This window comes from Bubalus bubalis, chromosome 1 (assembly GCF_019923935.1).
Source record: "Bubalus bubalis isolate 160015118507 breed Murrah chromosome 1, NDDB_SH_1, whole genome shotgun sequence".
Lineage (NCBI taxonomy): Eukaryota > Metazoa > Chordata > Mammalia > Artiodactyla > Bovidae > Bubalus > Bubalus bubalis.
Window position 1 is genome coordinate 114,690,535 of NC_059157.1, and position 19,396 is coordinate 114,709,930.

General features: G+C 45.8%; 1 protein-coding gene across 1 annotated transcript in view; it reads right to left on the bottom strand.

The window, feature by feature from the left end:
• The window catches only part of ITGB5 (integrin subunit beta 5), a 113,851-nt gene extending 106,826 nt beyond the window's left edge, over window positions 1-7,025 (bottom strand). Inside the window, exon 1 of the mRNA XM_025282464.3 lies at window positions 6,886-7,025. Within this exon, the coding sequence (XP_025138249.3) occupies window positions 6,886-6,955 (70 nt within the window). The 5' untranslated portion in view covers window positions 6,956-7,025. The remainder of the gene's footprint in view (window positions 1-6,885) is intronic.
• Between the last annotated feature and the right edge of the window lie 12,371 nt (window positions 7,026-19,396).

The following is a 19,396-nucleotide window of genomic DNA, read 5'->3' on the forward strand; positions in this document are numbered from 1 at the left end:
AGGTCATGCCAGTCCCGCCAGGCACTCTGGGAACCAAAAGCATAGACCGTGTGCTGACATGTGCCCCAGTGCCAGTGCTACTCCTCTGGCATCTCCCCTCCCTCCACCTATTAATATTGCAGTGAGTTTGGATTTGGCCGGATGAGTCATTCGGCACCAACAGCACTCTGAAAGGAAGGAAGTAATGAATAAAACCTTAAACAGCTGCAGTTCACAAATGTCAGAGTGTTGTGTCTAGGTCATAGTAATAGGTGCTAGAGGCCCAGACAGTGCCACAACTTTTCTTGGTTACTGTTTGCACGGTGACCACTCCCAGCTCAGTGTCAATTGCCTGCAGCCCTTAATGTCTCTGAAGCCAGGGGTTTACTGCAAACCATCATCTGAAAATACGCTCTCCTTCCGAAACTCAATGACTCATCCCTCCCTGTTATCAGTCTTATCCAGGCCGATCTTTCCTTCAAGATGCATGAAATGTTTCTCCTAATCCAACCTTCCTGCCTGCACCCTCCTCCAGCCCCACACAGCCCAAGCCAGGCCCTCCGCAGGTTTCTGTGGTCACCTCCTGGCTGGTCTCCCTCCACTCAGCTTCTCCAAACCTCTGTCTATCTACCCGACGTGGCCAAGGTCACACAGCACCCACTGATGCACACCTCCAGCAGTTGGAATTTCCTGATCTAAAACACTCCATGGGATAATAGAGGTGAGTCCCAAGACGGAGCAGCCCTAATGGCAGGGAGAGAGGAGACACGACACCACTCACTGGGAATAGTGGGAAACACACAGCGAGCAAGTAGGGTGTGCACTCACCCTGGAAAGCACGCAGACGAGAACAGACCCTGCCGTTAATGTCTGTGCAACCACCTTCAAGATACAACTGAGAAGCCAGCGAGAGAAACACAATCCTGAATTACATTTTACTCATTGTTTTCAAGACAACAGAAAATAAAAACATCTCATCATTGTTGTTTGGGGGGAAAAAAATGGTAAGGCACTGGAGTGCTTCTCCCCATGCCCTGAACCACAGCCACTCATGTGTCACATGATAGACAAAGTCTTTCCAGTGCTGAATCTAGCAATTAAATAGTCATCGGTCTAAAGATGTTACCACAAAGTATAAATACACCCTAGAAAGGATCTGTCTCATTTGTATCTTTACTGCTTTTCTGAACACCAGACATCTGCAGAACATTCAACATCATCACGTTTACAGACATGACTTGTTGTTTGAAAAACCTCAGTTCATATATAGGATACTATGCAGCTTTAAAAAAGAATGTGCATGCTCTCTTGCCTGCATACTGGTATGATGCTCACTCTGAGATAGTTATCACCAAGTTAACATAAAAGGCAAGGTGCAGAACAGTGTGTTTAGTGCTGCCTTTCAATAAAACTGGGGGAGGGAGATTTGTAGTAAACATATAAAAAACACGATGGACCCAATAAGAAACTGGCAGGGATGGTCTAAGCAGGGAAGCAGGTCCGGGTAATGTCCCAGACTAACCAGCAACAAGAATGAAAGAGCAATCTCTCACCCTACACTGGATATGCTTTTAAAAAGTACATGAATCTATTACCTATTTAAAATTTATTTTTAAAAAGACAACTGACTACTTATGTGATCTTCCTCTAAAAATTCATAACTCCAGTCTAATCATTAAAAAAAAAAAAACAAAAACAGACAAATCCCAGTGGAGGGACTATCTACAAAATACCTCCTCAAAAATGTCAAGGTCATTAAAAGATAGAAAAACTGTCACAACCAAGAGGAGCCTATGAAGACATGACAACTCAATGTAATACGGTGTCCTGCAAGGGCTCCTAGGACTGAAAAAGAACATCAGACTTAAACTAAGAAAATCTAAGTATGGCTTTAGTTAATAATAACTTACTGATGTGGTTCATGAATTGTAACAAATACGCCATATGAATGCAACATGCAAACCACAGGCAAAGCTGGAACTGGGGCACATGAGAACTCCCAAACTAACGTCTCAGTTTTCCCGTAAGTCTAAAACTGTTTTACATATTTAAAAAGTTGAGGGTTTTGTGGTTTGTTTTAAAGATCATTGAAATCATGGTGGGAGTGGGGAGGGGGGTAGGAATCAACCCAGTACCAATCATTCTGTCCATATCAGGGACCTAAAGGTAAGTGTTGTTTTTGCTGTTGTTTTGTGAGAGCCAGGCAATTCACCTTATAGCAGGTGAGGCAGATCCCCTCCAACTTCCAGCCTCCTCTAAAAGACAGAATATGCAATGAGAGGGAGGGAAGGAGGGGCCCACTCTGCTCCACCCAAGGGATGCAGACCAGGCTTCACAGAAGACAGAACATTTGGGCTGGAGTCGTGTGATAAGGAGAGGACACCCTGGCATGAAAGACCCAAGAGCTTGTTCTGTCACTTATTGGCTACATGACCTTGGGCAAGTCACTTTTCCTGGCCTTAGCATCCCCCTGCAAACAATTCAGGGGTGATGAAAACGAGCTGTATCATAGGTGCCAGTTCAAAAAAATCTTGACAGACTCAAATGAGTTCTCTCGCATGCAACTGTTTCTTCCTAACAAGCTACATGCATAGTCTCTGACCTCAAAGCTAGTTGTAGAAGGTGGCAAGGAAGTGAGGATGGGTCACTCTGCCTCCAACACACACACACATACAGAGTACCAAAACTTGGATCCATCCATTCATTCAACAAGTATTAGTCAGGCACTGTTCTAAGCACAGATGAATACAAGGACAAATAAAACCAACAAAACTCCCTGCTTTCATGGACCTTATGTCCTGATTGGGGGTTGAATGCTCAGAGGAGAAGATGAACAATAAACCAGATAAGCAAGTACACTAGATGGTGGTAAGTGCTCAGGAAAAAAATCAAGGAAGGCAAGGAGATGGGAAGAACGTGAGGCAGGAGGTTGCAGTTTGCCTGAGTATGACACGCTGAGAAAAGGCTGCGGAGGCCTGCTGTGCAGAGATCGGCAGGGCGAACATTCCAGGCAGAGGGAAGGCCTGTGATCCAGCCCGAAGAACAGTGATGGGACTGAAGTGGGGGAGGGGGAGCAGTGAGAGGTATTAGGTGGGGCGGGGGAGGGGGCGGTCAGGGGGTGTTCATGCAGAGCCTGGCAGGACCCTGGCAGGACTTCTGGAAGCCAGTGGAGGACTTTAGGCAGAGTAACACAATCTAAGTTGAGTTTTGAAAGGATCATTCTGACTAAGAGTTGAGTTTAACTCTACAAGAGACAAGCAACTGTTTTTGAAAAACTGGTGGGGGCGGGAACTAGCATCAACCACAGGGAAGGTGTCCCGGCCTTCCCTGGAAGCAAACTTTTCACCATGTGGCCCAGGAATCAAACCCAGCAATCAATAGAAGCAGCAGCCTCACAAACAAATGGGTGCCTATAAAGTGTTCCTTTACATTCATAAAGGCCATTAATCTCATTTCAGCTTGAAAGAAGAAACACACTACAGCCCTCAGTCCCAGTGTATTGAAAATACCTGCGATGCGACCCCACCACCATTAACCCAGCTGCTCACTGCCACGTGAGCGGGGTATTATCATTTAAGCACTAGGTAATCACCCCACATTACATTAAAACTTCAGAATATTTCCGTGAGCTGGCTGGAGAAGAAAAACTAGTTACCAGGGTAGGCAGGCACAAAGGGCCTTTCGCCAACTACTTAGATATATTCATTCTCTGTTGCCTCAGTAGCTAAATAAGCATGGAGAACAAGCAGGAGAGGAATACTAATTAGAGCTAATTAGACCCTGCCCTCTTTTGCCTCAATCTCCTTTATTAAAAGTCCCCCTAATTCAAGGATGATGGCGCTAAAGTGTAAATACCTAGGGTAAACAGCAGCCGACCCACCAAGCTCCCTGGTTTGCATTTCTAAACCTTTGCCTGGTTACCTGAGAGCTGCAAACCCAAGGCCAAATTCCAACAGCCCCATCACAGACCATGGAAATCGGAAATCGTGGTGGTGGGGGAGTGCTGCCAACAGGAGTCCAGTAAATAGGATAAAGGGCTCGCCTAGGATTTAGAGCATTCTAATGTGCAGGGCATTCACTAAAAGAACATTTGATTTTTTTTTTTCCTTTTAATAAACTATGATGGCAAACATGACTCCAGTTCTGCAGCCCAGTCAATGCCATACCCCTCCCTCCTTAGTAGAGAGCAAGAGCCCCCCCCCTGAAGAGAAACCCTTCCTCAGGTCCTGTCTGCAGGTCTTTGCTAATAAGGAGAGCAGAGAACTCTGGGACGGGGGATTGTCCGCCTGCTGGGGACTTGTTTGAAGTGAGCCCTCTTAAATTAAAAGTCTGTTTCCTGCTGGATTAAACACACAGATGAAAGTAGTGCAAAGCAATAGACTAGTAACTTAACCATTGATCCAGGGACACCCAGGCAGGCAGGACCCTGCGGATCACCTTTTTCTCTTAGTGGGTAATGAAGGTTTTTCTGTCAAATTCTGTCCTAGTAGCAAAACACAAATTGGATAAAGTACCTGTAGTGCTTCAAGAAAAAGAGAAGACAAGGGAAGGAAGAGAAAAGAAAAGCTGTTTCAGATTTGCAGTTTGAAAGCTTCCAGTTGGCTCAGCAACACTGGCAAACTAGGAGAAGTCACACAGATATGTGTCAGTCCCTGGTAACCTTGAGAAGCTCCAGGGCATTAAGAGGGAGGTGGCCAGGTCTGGAAGCCAGTGATGGGCTTGCTCTCTCACTGCTCTGCTGATCCATGGAGGGATGGCTGAGCTCTAAGGCAACTGCAGAAGAAGAGACAGCACTGGAAATAAACCTCTGTGGGCTCAAAGCTTTTTTCCCTACCTAAATTGTGTCATGCAGGACAAAGGGCCCTAAACCAAAAAGTTATGAGGCCTATGGACAAGGATAGTGGGCAAATCACTTCACTATCCTGGGCCAACCCCCAAAATGGAGATCATTAAGAAGAAATATATGAACTTTGAAAAGCAGAAATCACAATGCAAATGGAAAATAATGGATTGAAAGAATTATTCGCCACTGGAAGTATTTAAGTTTTTATCAGAACCAGGATGTCAACCTGTAAGGAAACTAAAAAAATATCTCCTTCAGCAGTTTCTAAACTTTTGTATTGCACAGATTATGATTTAAAAAGAAAACAAAAAGAGAAGGTAAAATTTATATAGGATTGCCGATTTTTTTGTTTGCTCAAAACGAAAAACCACCCTGTTATCACTGCTGCTGCTGATGCTGCTAAGTCACTTCAGTCGTGTCCGACTCTGTGTGACCCCATAGACGGCAGCCCACCAGGCTCCCCCATCCCTGGGATTCTCCAGGCGAGAACACTGGAGTGGGTTGCCATTTCCTTCTCCAATGCATGAAAGTGAAAAGTGAAAGTGAAGACGCTCAGTCCTATCCGACCCTCAGTGACCCCATGGACTGCAGCCTTCCAGGCCCCTCCATCCATGGGATTTATCACTACAAATTATTTAAAAAAAAGTTTTCCTAAAAATATAAAAGAATTTCGAATTAAAGGACAGTCCTTGTGAAGCAGGGAGCTGTTGGCAATAATATATTCCTGTGTATGACACAGGCTATATCCCTCTCTTTGCCCTTCCCTGGGGACCCATGAGCAATGGGCACTGGTTGCCAGATGGGTGTTTGGAAACCAGTGATCCACTCCAAGCTCTGGACTGATGAAAGAAACCTGTTACACTAATAAGTCTGAAATATCGCCTAAAAAAGTTTTTGTCTGTCTAGACCTCTCCTCTCTCTCAGACAGCAACCTTCACTGCCTTCATGTAAATGAAACTCGGCAGGGGACCGTCCTCCCCTCCCTCTTGGCCAGACACAGGGTTCGGAACAGCAATCAAGAATTTTAGGCTTGAAAGTGAGCGGAGAACCTCAACACAATTATCTCCTACCGGAAAAGAGAAAGTCTGAAGCTTCCTGCTTTTAGAGGGGACGGGGTGGGGGTAGATCCTTCTGCCTGGCAACCCCAGCGGCAACAGAACATCCTTCCTCAGCAGTCTCCCAACTCTGAAAACTTAAAGCAGGTAACTGAGGGTCCTCACACAGACGCCAGCCCAGAGCAGGATGGCGCGAGTGCAATTGCACATCCCCTGCTCCAGAATCCTTCAGAATCAGGGGGAGTACGCTGCAGGGGTGTTTGTAAACTCCGACATAAAGCCAGGCAGAAGGAAGTAGATTGCGAGATCCCAGGTGGGGCTTGGTTCCCAGGTGGGGCTGTGGTTTCGGACGCGGGTCTCCCCTCGGGTATGCGGGAGCTTGGGGGAGGAAGGGGTGTTTACATCTTTAAAGAAAGGCGGCTGGCCTAGGTGGGGTGAAACTATAGGATTCGCCAGGAGACCCTGGGCATCCACGCTTGCAAGAGTCTAGCCCTCGAAAGTAGCCGTGAACCCCACGCTTTGGCTCCGGGTCACGCGCCTCCAGTTACCCTTCGCTCCCCGCGCTCGGGGCACCGGCTGCATCACCCGGTGCCTCCCAGCAGCCCGGCCGCCCCGGGCCGGCCACAAGGGCCGCTTTGTGCCGGGAGTTGCAGAGCCCGGATCCCGACGCGGGGCTGGCGGCGGCCCTCCCCGCGCACTGGGCGCGGGGGCTCGCGGGCTAGGTCAGCAGACGGGCAGGGCTGTTTACACAGGAAGGCTCCTCCTCGCCCGGGAGGGGACCAGGGGCCGACGACAGCCCAGTGGGGCTGCGGCGGGCCGCGCGCGGGGTGGCGCACGCAGTCTGAAAGCCCCCTACCCGGTCGTCCCCGGCGGCTCTCCACCTGGGGGTGTCCCCGAGGACGCCTCCCACCTTCAAACAACTGCCCTGGCCCCAGCCCCTCCAAGACGCCGGCGGGCGGCTCAGGGCTCCACGAAGTTTCTTTCTGCACAGCGGGCGGCGTGGCTTACCTGGGAGCCGGGGCACGAGCGCGCAAAGCCCGAGGAGGCAGGAGAACAGGAGCGCGGGGGCCCGCGGCATGGTGGGGCACCCGGCTCAGCGGCTGCGCGGGCGGCGGACTCGGCGGGGGCGTGCGGCCGGGGAGCGGGGGCGGAGGGCCGGGGGCCTCGGCCGGACGGGAGGCGGGGGCGGCTGCTCTGGCCCGCGCCCCGCCGCCACCATCCCTCCCGCAGCGCTCGCCGCCGAGTCCCGGGGCCGCCGCTGCGCCGGCTCGCCGGCCGGGACGCCCGGGGTGTCGCCGCTCGGGACGGCCCCGGCGGACGGTCTGGTCAGAGGCGGGACAGCAAGCTCCGCGCTGCGGCCGCGACTCTGGCTCCGGGACGCGTCCTGGGCGGAGGCTCCCCCGCGCGCCGGCAAACTCTTGCCAGTCGCCTCCACCCCTTCCCTTCCTTTCCTCGCTCCGGCCCGCCGGGCTCCACTTTCCTCCTCTCCTCACTCCTCCCCTTCTCTCCCCTTCCCGGCCCCCGCCCGGCTGCCACACGGTCCGCTGACGGCAAGGCGGGGCGGGCCGAGCTCCGCCCCTCGCGGGGACCGGCCCGAAACGGGAGGCCGGGGGCATCCAGGTGGAAGTCGCTTCCGGCGCACCTGGAGGCCGGAGCGGGGGTCTAAATCCCGGGGTGGGGTCTGCCGGGCTTTCCTAGCAGCGTGGACCTGCGGGAAGGCGGCAGGGCACGCTCCATCCGAGAGCAGAGATTACTTGGGACTGCTGAATTTAAGAGGGCGGGGGGAATCGTGCAGCGGCAGTCTGGTCTACCTTCCCAAAGCAGCGCTCGCCCGAGAGACCAAGGCACCGTGCGTGTTAACGCGAGGAGAGTCGCTCCATGGGGAACGTGGGGGCGTGGAAGCACACCTGAAACACACTGTCCTCTCTTTAAAGTTTTGCCCCTTACGCGGATTTGAAATTGGTCAATATGTCGCTATTATGCGTTTTTCTTATCTCGATACGCTGGCGGTTTCCGTAAAGCGAAACAAATTAAAAACAGATGCTCAGCCTTTCACCTTATTCTTTATATCTGAGAGCTGGTTCTAAAATTGACTGTAAGGGATGGGGTGGGGAGCTTCTCTTAACAGCATGTGCAAAGGACCAGGTGGGCTTGAGCTGCGCCACGTTGAGGGGGTTAAGACCGGAATGGTTTGTAGGCCAGAGAAGAAGAGGCGGTGTTCACGTAGAAGGAGATAACAGTAGAGCAGCCTAACACGTAGAGCAGAAAGAGCCCGTAGCTAGGCCGACACTGAAATGTAAATACCCTGTTAACTCTTGAAATCCTCTCCCACAACCCTACTGTTAACCAGGTGAGAAAACTGAGGCAAAGGGATTAACGTGCCAAAAGCGACAGAGCTGGATGCCTTGTCCAAAAGTTCAGAGTGCCTTTGACTAGAAGCAGAAGCAGCAAAACAAAAAGCAAAGTGATTTGACCTTTGCAGGTCAGGAACCAGTCGGACAGATGGCTCTGGGGAGGGAGGGGGAGGGGTAGCAGTTCTAACTAACCAGATTAGGGAGTTTGGAGTTTAATTGTGCCCTCCCACCCCACATTCTACCAAGGTGGTGGCCTGATGCCAGAGGAAGTCAATTTATTCTTGTGGTACAGTGTGCATAGAGGCCAAGCTCCAAGTTCCACTTGAAAGAGGGTTTCATCCATAAGTTGCATGTAAACATCACTGTACTCTAAATATTCCCAGTGTTTATTCTGATGTAAGAGTCATGCTTGTCCTTACACTTCTTCCAGTAAAATTGGTGCTGCCAGAGCTTCTCCGGGTTTATCTTAGGTCTTTCTGCCTCAGCTGAATGACCTTGGGACTACTCTTAACCAAGCCTGAGAGGCAATGATTATAATTAATGGGCAGCCAGTAAAAGAATTTGAACTGAGAGGTGTCAGTGCCAAGTGGTGATTTTCAAAGATTTGTCTGGTAAGGATGTGATGGATAGATTAGATGGAAGGAAAGTTGCAGAAATTGAATAAGTATTGCATTGATAAGTACAATTAAAAACTTGCATTTATCAAGCATCCTCTAAGTTTATACCCTGTGGTGTCTGGTATGTGCACCACCTCCCCCACCCCAACATGGCCCTTCACTGTTCAGTCCCAACACACACCCCTGTTTACCTGGACTGCACCTGGAAAAAACTGCAACCAAATCTGCTCTCCTCCAGTTCCACCCTGGTGGTTTCCAACCTGCCCCGACCTGCCATAAACCACTGAATCCCAAGTGATGACAACATTCTTCCATGTTCCATTATCTCAGAACTAGTTTGGAGGTAGATGCCTCTTCTAATTCCTCCCAAGCTTTTGTTTTCTGTTGTGTGGCTTTTTCTTGTCCAGTCACCCTTCATTCTTTTTATTAGCTAGAGTGGAGAAGTAAAGCTAGTCTCTCAGTTGTAGTCATGTCTGACTCTTTGCTCCCCCATGGACTATAGCCTGCCAGGCTCTTCTGTCCATGGGATTTTCCAGGCAAGAATACTGGAGTGGGTTGCCATTTCCTTCTCCAGGGAATCTTCCCGACCCAGGGGTTGAACCTGGGCAGATTCTTTACCATCTGAGGCATCAGAGAGAGTGGAAGTGCCCTTCAAATGCTTTGACTTCCTCTGACAAACAAAGTCAGCGTGCACTGATGGTCCCTCTCAGGCAGGAGACAAGGCTGTGCTTCCCCCAGCCACTGGAATATTAATAGTTCTTGTTGTGGCTGCCTCCACAACATCCCATTTCTAATCATTGCTGAGCTTCCAGATCCAAAGGAGGCTGCTGGGTGGATTGAGTTTGAGTCTCAAAGTTTGAACATAGATAACCCAGAGGAATTTTATGTTTCTTATTAGTTTTAAAATAAGATTAAATCCTCAAAAAGTTAAAAATAGAATTACCATATTATCCAGCAACTCCAACTCCCAAATGAATTGAAAGCAAGGCCTCAAACAGATAGTTATACACCCACATTCATAGCAGCAATATCCACAATCGCAGGAAGGTGGAGATAATTTGAATATCTGTTAAGAGATGAATGGATAAATAAAATATATCTACATACAATGAAATATTCAGTCTTAAAAAGGAATTAAATACTGACACATTATACACAGATGAACCTTGAAAACATTGTGGTAAGTGAAATAAACAAGACACAAAAGGACAAATGTAGAATTCTAGTTATATAAGAGACCTAGAATAAGTAAATTCATAGCTTCAGAAAGGATAATAGAGGTTACCAGAAGCTGGAGAGAGGGGTGAATTGGAAGTTATTAATGGTACAGAATTTCAGTTTGTACGATGGGAAAGTTCTGAAAATGGATCATGGTGATGGTTGCACAACATGAGAATGTTTACTACTACTGAGCTGTCCACTTAAACCAGTCAATCCTAAAGGAAATCAACCCTGAATATTCATTGGAAAGACTAATGCTGAAGCTGAACCTCCAATACTTTGGCCATCTGATTGGAAGAGCTGACTCATTAGAAAAGACCCTGATGCTGGGAAAGATTGAAGGCAGGAGGAGAGGGGGCGGGACGACAGAGAAGGAGATGGCTGGATGGCATCACCAATTCAATTCAATAGACTCAAGTTTGAGCAAGCTCCGGGAGATAGTGAAGGACAGGGAAGCCTGGCGTGCTGCAGTCCACACGGCTGCAAAGAGTCGGACATGACTGATCAACTGAACAACAACTTTTGTGTTATCTATATCTTATAATAATTTTTTTAAAAAACTTGAAATCAATTAAGACTTTTGGGGCTTCCCTGAAAGAGTCTGCCTGCCAATTCAGGAGATGCAAGGTTGATCTCTGGTCTAGGAAAATCCCACATGGCCATGGAGCAACTAAGCCTGTGCACCACAACTATTGAGCCTGTGAGCCCAGGAGCTGCAACTGTTGAGCGCACGCTCTGCAACAAGAGAAGCCACTGCAATGAGAAGCCTGCTCGCCATAACTAGAGAAAAGCCCTCACAGCAATGAAGACCCAGCATTGTCAAAAATAAAATTAATTCATTAAAAAGAAAATTTTGTATTTTGAAATTCAGATTTCCATGCTAACTCACTCCCATGGGTAAATTGTCCTATTGTATAATTCAATCTATAATCCAGGTCAAAAATATTTCACTGATAAATAGATACATTGTAATATGCAGGGAAAAGAAGTCCAAGGGGGAAAAGAACAACCCTACAGTTTTCACCTTACTTTAGATAATATGCTTAATTTACTCTGCTTTTATAATAGTCATGTCTGGGGCTTGTCACAGTGCTAGAAATGAATGACCTTGATGACAGAATGTTATCAAATTCTTTTGCAGCAATTGATAGGAGTATGAAACATGTATAAAATTTTCTTTAATGTTAATATTAGGTTGGTGAAAAGGTCATTGTGCTTTCAGACCATGAATTTTAAATCATTGTAACTAGGGTCAAACATATCTTTATTAATCAAAATAGGAACCATTACAATCGACACATTTTTGCCAATGAGAAATAAGTTTGTTTATACCTGTAGCATAAAAATCCATGCTTCAGGATTTGACAAACTCTTGGAAAGTATTTTGTGCTTCCTGCTGGTTGTGGAAGCATTTTCCCTGCAAAAAGTTGTCAGGATGCTTGAAGAAGTAGTAGTTGGTTGGCGAGAGGTCAGGTGAATATGGCAGATAAGGCAAAACTTTATAGCCCAATTCATTCAACTTCTGAAGCATTGATTGTGATGTGCAGTCGGGCATTGTGGGAGAGAAGAATTGGGTCCGTTCTGTTGACCACTGCAGACATTGCAGTTTTCAATGCATCTCATCAATTTGCTGAACATACTTCTCAGGTATAATGATTTTGCCAGGATTCAGAAAACTGTAGTGGCTCAGACCAGCAGCAAACCACCAAACAGTGACCCATGACCCTTTTTTTTGGTGCAAGTTTGGCTTTAGGAAGTGTTTTGGAGCTTCTTCTTGGTCCAACCTGAGCTGGTCGTCACAGGTTACTGTATAAAATCCACTTTTTCATTGCATGCCACAATCCAGTCGAGAAATGGTTCATTGTTGTTCTATAGAATAAGAGAAGACAAAACTTCAAAACAATTTTTTTGAATTTGCAGTCAGCTCATGAGGCACCCACTTATCAAGCTTTTTCACTTTTCCAATTTGCTTCCAATGCTGAATGACCTCATAGTGGTCAGTGTTGAGTTCTTCGCCAACTTCTCATGTAGTTGTAAGAGGATCAGCTTTGACGATGGCTCTCAGTTGGTCGTTATCAACTTCTGATGGCCGGCCTCTGTCGGCCACTGTCCTCCTCATCTTCAAGGCTCTTTTTGTCTCCTTTGCAAAACTTCGTGAACCGCTACTACACTGTACGTGCATTAGTAGTTCCTGGGCCAAACGCGTTGTTGATATTGCAAGTTGTCTCCGCAGCCTTACGACCCATTTTGAACTCAAATAAAAAGATTGCTTAAATTTGCTTTCTTCTAACATTATTTCCCTAGTCTAAAATAAATATAAAATAAACAGCAAGTAGTAAGTCATTAGTAAAAAAATAAAGCACAAGAAATGTGCATTAAAATGATGTATGACATGACTGCATTTAAGAATGTATTCCAATATCAAACAGCAAAATTCAACAATGCAAAACCACAGTTACTTTGCATCAACCTAATAATTAACTGGTTTTTTTTTTTTTTCCTGGTCCATGCTGCACAGCTTGTGGGATCTCGGTTTCCTGACCAGGGATTGAACTGGGCCATGGCAGTGAAAGGCTGGAATCCTAATAGCTAGATTACCATGGAATTCCCTAACTTTTTGTTTTAAAAATATAAAATTATATGCCTTTATATAAGAAAATGTTCTTTATAGATTTTTCTACTTCTATGTGACATGATCCTGGTTAGGCAAAAGCACTCCCCATGGCAGCGCATACAGGACTGCCAAGGACAGACCTAAAGGCACCGTCCAGGTAATAAATGAACAAAGGAGATGGGCAAATGATAGGCCATGAGACGCACAGCAAGTTCCATTTTGGTGAAAATAGCCTATTATGTTAATTGGCATGTAGTTGATCTCGGTAATTTTTGTTTATTTTGAGGTTAAGGACACATATTGTGGTTATGCCAAGGCTCAGATGGGTGGAATTTCATATTGAGAGACAGAAAACAAAACAGTCTTGATGGAAATTTCAGCAGTGAGCTAAGTTTCTGTTTCTTGTTGCTTTTAATGTACAAATATAGTTGTAAGGCATAGAAACATCAAATTCTCGGAATCCGTTAAGAAACTTATTTTAAACTTATTTAAGGAGAATATAGCACACCCTTGATACATTAAGTCATGTTTTTTCAACCTCTCTGTTCATGGAATTATCAATTCTGAAAATGCTCATGAATTATTATATCTTTCTGTGAGCATTTTTTTGAAGGTTAGTTTTGAAAATATTTTTAAGATTATATATTCCAGAGGGAATGTATGTTTTCCAGCTTTCATGAACTGAGATATTTGAAAACAATATCCATTAGTTTAGTTACAGTAAAAGTTGTGATATTTTTCAATGAATTTTGACATGTCTGTTGTAGAGCTTAGACCCAGAGGAGACTGCTGGAGTCTTTCTATAAATGCCCCTTTTCCACTCTAGCAAAGCCATTACAATTTGTTTCTGTTTTCCTAGACGTTATCTCACACCACCTAAAGGGCACAGATGCTTTTCCAGTTACTTAAAACTACAATGAATAAAGACAAACACACACACACACACACAAACTCCTTTTTAATTAGTCATATCTAGAGACTTCTAGTATAAATGCCAGGAAAAAAGGAGTGAGTAAGGAATTGGGAAGGGGCACAGAACAGGTAATGGTCCATACAGATGTGGCCTGGGAAGAAATGTGACAAAATGAGGGTATAGGATAGAGGGTAGTGAACACCAATACGTTCCCAAGTGAACTTGGGAACGCTCTTGGAAGCCCATCCAGCTTTCTGCCTTGGCCAGTAGAGGACCACCTTTTTTTTTAATCCTCCTTTTCTCCTACAATCCCATCCTTGCCATCCCCCGCTTCCATCTTGCCTTTCTCTTCTGCCTTGTTTTAGCTCTATCAGTGGTCCTTCAGGCAATGCTGGAGCTAGGAATTCAGCCACTTTTTAAAAGGTAGGACTTCTGACCTCTACCCCTTTCTGGGGACCAAGTTCAGGGGTATGATGGTGAGTGGAGGCTGCGCTGCTACTCAACGACCGGGTCTGCAGAAGTCAACAGCCAGCAGCCCTGCAAGAAGCCTCCAGCCCAGGACCCAGCTTTGACCATGTACGGGGCTACTGCCCCTTTGGTAGACTATAGCTCTTCATATTTAATTGCTAGTGGAGCAAAACTATAAATCTGAACTTATAAGAATTCAGTTCCAATCCTCAGTGCCATCAACTAGCTGGGCAACCGTGCGATCACCTGCCCCTCCCTGGACTTCAGTTTGCTCACTTGGAAAGCAAAGGATCTGATCCATGCCAGTGCTGGCTCTATAATTACTGCTTGTGAACTCACATGTGTTTGGCACTTGGCAGCAGGCTCTGGTTTACATAACCTGTTCTACCAACTAAAAATTGTCCTGCGGAAAAACCACTGCCCTTTAACAGGATGCAGGACCCGGTTGAACACATTCTTTACATGGGAAGATCGTGAGGACCTATCTTGAGAGTGCACTCTGAAAAGGACCACTTTACCTCTTTAAGGGATAGCCCCCTACCAGCTCCCTGGCTAATATACTCTGGTTATTTAATCATCAATCACAGCACATTCTTCGTGCCATGTAACCCAAGTTCCTTCTTTGGTAGTTTCTTCCCTAGCCTTGCTAGAGATTGGTCACTATCTGCTCCAACATTTCAGAGACCATACAATAAAACAATGCCTGCAGTACCCACCAGAGGTTCCTCCAAGGGTCAACTCAATATTCAGACTCACAAGCCTTCTGGAGGCCACGTGTGGCTTTAGTCAAGAAGATGTAGGGAAGAGCTAGCCAGCCTGACAGCATCAAGGGTTCATCTCATGGGAACTCAGCCCTCAGTCTAACATAGCACTCATCTCGGGTGCAGGAGAAAAGAGCGTGGTTGCACAGATGTAGGTGCCTCCCCAGCTTAGAAGACATTATATTTTGTAGTAATTCCAGGAGAATAGTTTCTAGGTTCCTCCCAAAGACAAGCACAATTCAAAAAGTCACCACATTCAGAGAGGCCCGAAGAATGGCTCCCAGTCAAGTATTTATAGTTAGGTTAGGTATTTATAGAACAAATCAATGTTGTAAAACATACCTCATTCTCCCCCATTTGGACACTGGGGCTTTGGAGAAGTAATGATAAGTGATAGAGCCAAGATCACCTTACTCCAAGGGCCATAGTTCCTTCTATTCTATCACAGCTGCCTCATTTGAATGAAACTCTGATCTTCACTATGATGATGGCCTAGTCTTAATTTGAGTGTACTTAAAAGAAATATATCTTAATGTTTTCTGAAGTGCAATGTAATTTCATGTGCTTAGTCACTCAGTCATGTCTGACTCTTTGCAACTCCATAGACTGTAGCCTGCCAGGCTCCTCTGTCCATGGGGACTCTCCAGGTAAGAATACTGGAGTGGGTTGCCATGCCCTCTTCCTTCCAGGGATCAAACCCAGGTCTCCTGCATTGCAGGTGGATTCTTTACCATCTGAGCCACCATGGAAGCCCAATGTTATCTCATAATTGGTCTTATTTGTGATCATTTCAGGAAGTATTTACATGCAGGTTAAATTAGCAAATACATCTGAAAACACCTGGCACACAGCGGGCTTTCAGTAAATGTTCATTGAATCTGCCTTGTGATTCCTAAATTAAGTCCCCACAGTTTTGACCCACTAGTCTTCTGAGTCATGTTATACAGGGTGGCTATCCAGGGTCACAGCAAACTTTTCATTACATGGAGCTCCATACTTTATAACTACCCTAATAACATTCATCCCCAAACAACAACTAACAGCGAGCACAGGGTCTTCTGCCCATAGGTCAATAGGCTGCAGTGTAGTTAGCTGTGGAGATCTGTGTCTCCCAGACTAGGCCACCCAAACCATGTTTCCCAAGTGTAGCTGAAGGACAAAGCCAACGAGACTCAAAGCAGGAAACCCACGAGCTATAACTTGAGCTGGCTGGGCTCCCTCCTTCCAAAGGGACCAGGGAGGGCATTGTAAGCGACTCCACACAAGAAGGCTCTTAAGTATCTCCACACAAGAAGGACTTGAGTGAACGCTTTAGTAGGTATTGCCGTTCAGCCTTCACTTCAAGAAAAGCAGGCAGGGTACATAGTTTGTGTAACTGAAAGGTCATCACACCAGGAATCAATGATTAAACAGCACAAAGAAGACCCGTCATAACCTGGCCCTGACACTCGCCCTCATAAGCACATTCTCACCTTCGCACATCAGGCTTCTTCTCCTAGAAGGCTGTATCCTTGATCTTCCCAACTAATAAACCCAACTCATCTTTCCATACCCAGCTCAAGCCTCCCAGAACTGATGTTTGTAAAAATGTTTTCCTCCATATTCTCAAAGGGCTTGGTCCTTGCTTCATCAGATGAGTTGAATTTGAAATGTTTGCTTACGGCATGACTGACTCTCTGCCTTAACTGAGAATTAAGAGTAGGCACTTAAAATGTATTTGTGGGATAAAAAACAAGGTGAAGAGCATAGGGAACTATATTCAATATCCTGTACTAAACCATAATGGAAAAGAATGTGTAAAAGAAAATCACTTTGCCGTACAGCAGAAACTAACACAACACTGTAAATCCACTATAATTTAATAAAATGTAAAAAATTATTTGTGGAATGACTCATTAATTTAACAAATATTTATTGAGTGTATACTTTGTGCCAGATATTGTTCTAGGTTAAGGATGAAATGGCGATATTTATGAAGAATCCTGAAGGGTGAGAAAATGTACGGTAAAAGGGAGGGAGAGGAACAGAGGCAGGCTAGCTGTTCACAAAGCACCCATTTCCTGGTCTTCTTGCCTGTGTAGCTCTGCTATGTTCCTCTGTCTCCGTTGGTGTGTTGAGTGTAGTTATATGACTGGGTTCTAAGCCAGTGTGATGTGGGAAGAAATGAAAGGTATTAACACCAGACCCGACCCATGAAAATCTCTGTTGCATGATCCTTCACACTCTTTCCCTTTCCAGTACATTGATGCAGATGAGTATGGTGTGACCTTGAGAAACATTCAAAATGAGCCATAGCAGGAAGGAGCCTGGATCACCACTTAGAGGAGAGTAGAGAGGGCTCACAGGAGCCCCAGGAGCAAAAATAGATGCCTCTGGGCTATCAGGCAGTTCACTGTCCAAGAGTCTATTTGTGTTGACCCTTTTAAGGTGTGTTTTTTTAAAAGCATGAGACTTAATAACAATAGAAAATTTTAAAGCATTTGTTTAAAATGATAGATGTTCTATTGTGGAATGAGAATTATGTACCATTTAGAGGGTATTGTATAAGTTAATTCTCAAGAAAATGTTAAAGCTGGTTAGTTAGGGCTGGTTAAGAGAGGCTTTCTGTTATGGCCTGAGCTTTTTTAAAAAAAAAAAATCAAATACCTCGAAAGTGTCATTACAAACAGACATTTGGACAATCAACCCTATTATAATCCAGAGACTTCTCCTGATGTTTTTCCCTAATTCTATTCTTTGCTTCCATAGTCCAGTATATTCTTTTCTCTAGGATGTTAGTTCACTGAAATAGGGACTTCATTCTTTCACTCAGTGAGTTTTATTGAGGACCTTCTACACACCAGAGAAACAAGACAGAGGGTTTTTCCCCAGAAGCTCAGGAGCAAAGAAGGACTGGCTGATAAAGGTGGTACTAAGGGGCGGGTGGGGATAGTGGTGTTCAGTGTCAACCCAGTGGGGGCTGGGACCCCGTCAAGAGGTTATTGTTTCCATCATAAGGAAAGAAGCCTCAAAAGACTCCTGCGTCACCACAGATGGGCAGGATACCACAGGTGGGCAGAGAGTGCACAGAGTTTTCATTGGAGAGAAACTGGAGCCCCTGTGCCCAGAGTGTAAGGCCACAGCCACAGCTGGGGTCATCAGTAATCCACAGCAGGCATTTTGTATGTGGTTTTAGATGAATTACTTTAATGGAGAGAATAGTTTCTGAAATCTGAACAATTGCATAAGGATAAAATTTTCATTTTTTATAATAAAGGCCCATTAACCCATATGCTCCAGGAAGTCCTGTTTGTATCTGGCACCAGGCCTAGTAAATATAGGACACTCTCAGTTTCAAATACTATGTGTATGAATCACCGAAACAGCCTACATATGTTAATTTTGCATGCATGCTAAGTTGCTTCAGTCATGTCCAATTCTGCGACCCCCTGGACAGTAGCCCACCAGGCTCCTCTGTCCATGGAATTTCCCAGCAAGAATACTGGAATAGGTTGCCATTTCCTCCTCCAGGGGATCTTGCTGACCCAGGAACTGAACCCATGTCTTGTAAGTCTCCTGCAGTGGCAGACAGGTTCTTTACCACCAGCTACACCTGGGAAGCTCCTATGTTAATATTCTGGCATTAATGATAGAAAGGTAGACTCTGGAGTCAGATTACCTGGGATTTGAACCCATCTGGGCTTTCCTGGTAGCTCACCAGGTAAAGTGGTAAAGAACCACCAAGTGGATTCTTTACCACCACTCAAGTGGTAAAGAATCCACTTGCAATGCAGAAGACCCTGGTTCAATTTCTGGGTCAGGAAGATCCGCTGGAGAAGGGATAGGCTACCCACTCCAGTATTCTTGAGTTTCCTTGGTGGCTCAGGTGGTAAAGAATCCACCTGCAATGAGGGAGACCTGGGTTTGATCCCTGGGTTGAGAAGCTCCCCTGCAGGAGGGCATGGCAATCCACTCCAGTACTCTTGCCTGGAGAATCCTCATGGACAGAAGAGCCTGGCAGGCTACATTCCATGAGGTCACACAGACCTGGGTTTGATCCCTCGGTTGGGAAGGTCCCCTGGGGGAGGGCATGGCAACCCATTCCAGTATTCTCTCCTGGAGAATCCCCATGGACAGAGGAGCCTGGCGGGCTCCATGTAGTCCATGGGGTTGCAAAGAGTCAGACACAACTGAGTGACTACACACAGCACAGCAGTGCTAACGCAGCGCTAATTACTACCTGTACAGCTTTGGGCACGTTTCTGGCCTCTATTTCCCCAATTAGTGAACAAGAGTAATGACAGCATGACTTCACAGTTATTGTGAGAATTTAAGAATTGTGCCTGGTATATATTAAATACTCCCTAATATATTTACTATTTTTATTGTTTTTTCAAACTGACTGTCATCTGGAAGCAGGAGAGTTCTTTTATTAGACCACATGTCATGATTGTTGGCTCAGAAGATGTTAACTGAGACTGCATGAATAATGAAACTTTTGATGGTTTGCCCCAAGCTTCATTTTTGAATAAAAGTATGTACATGTTACAACCTGGAGGTTGAAGAGAAGATTCCCATACTGTGCCCCAGGA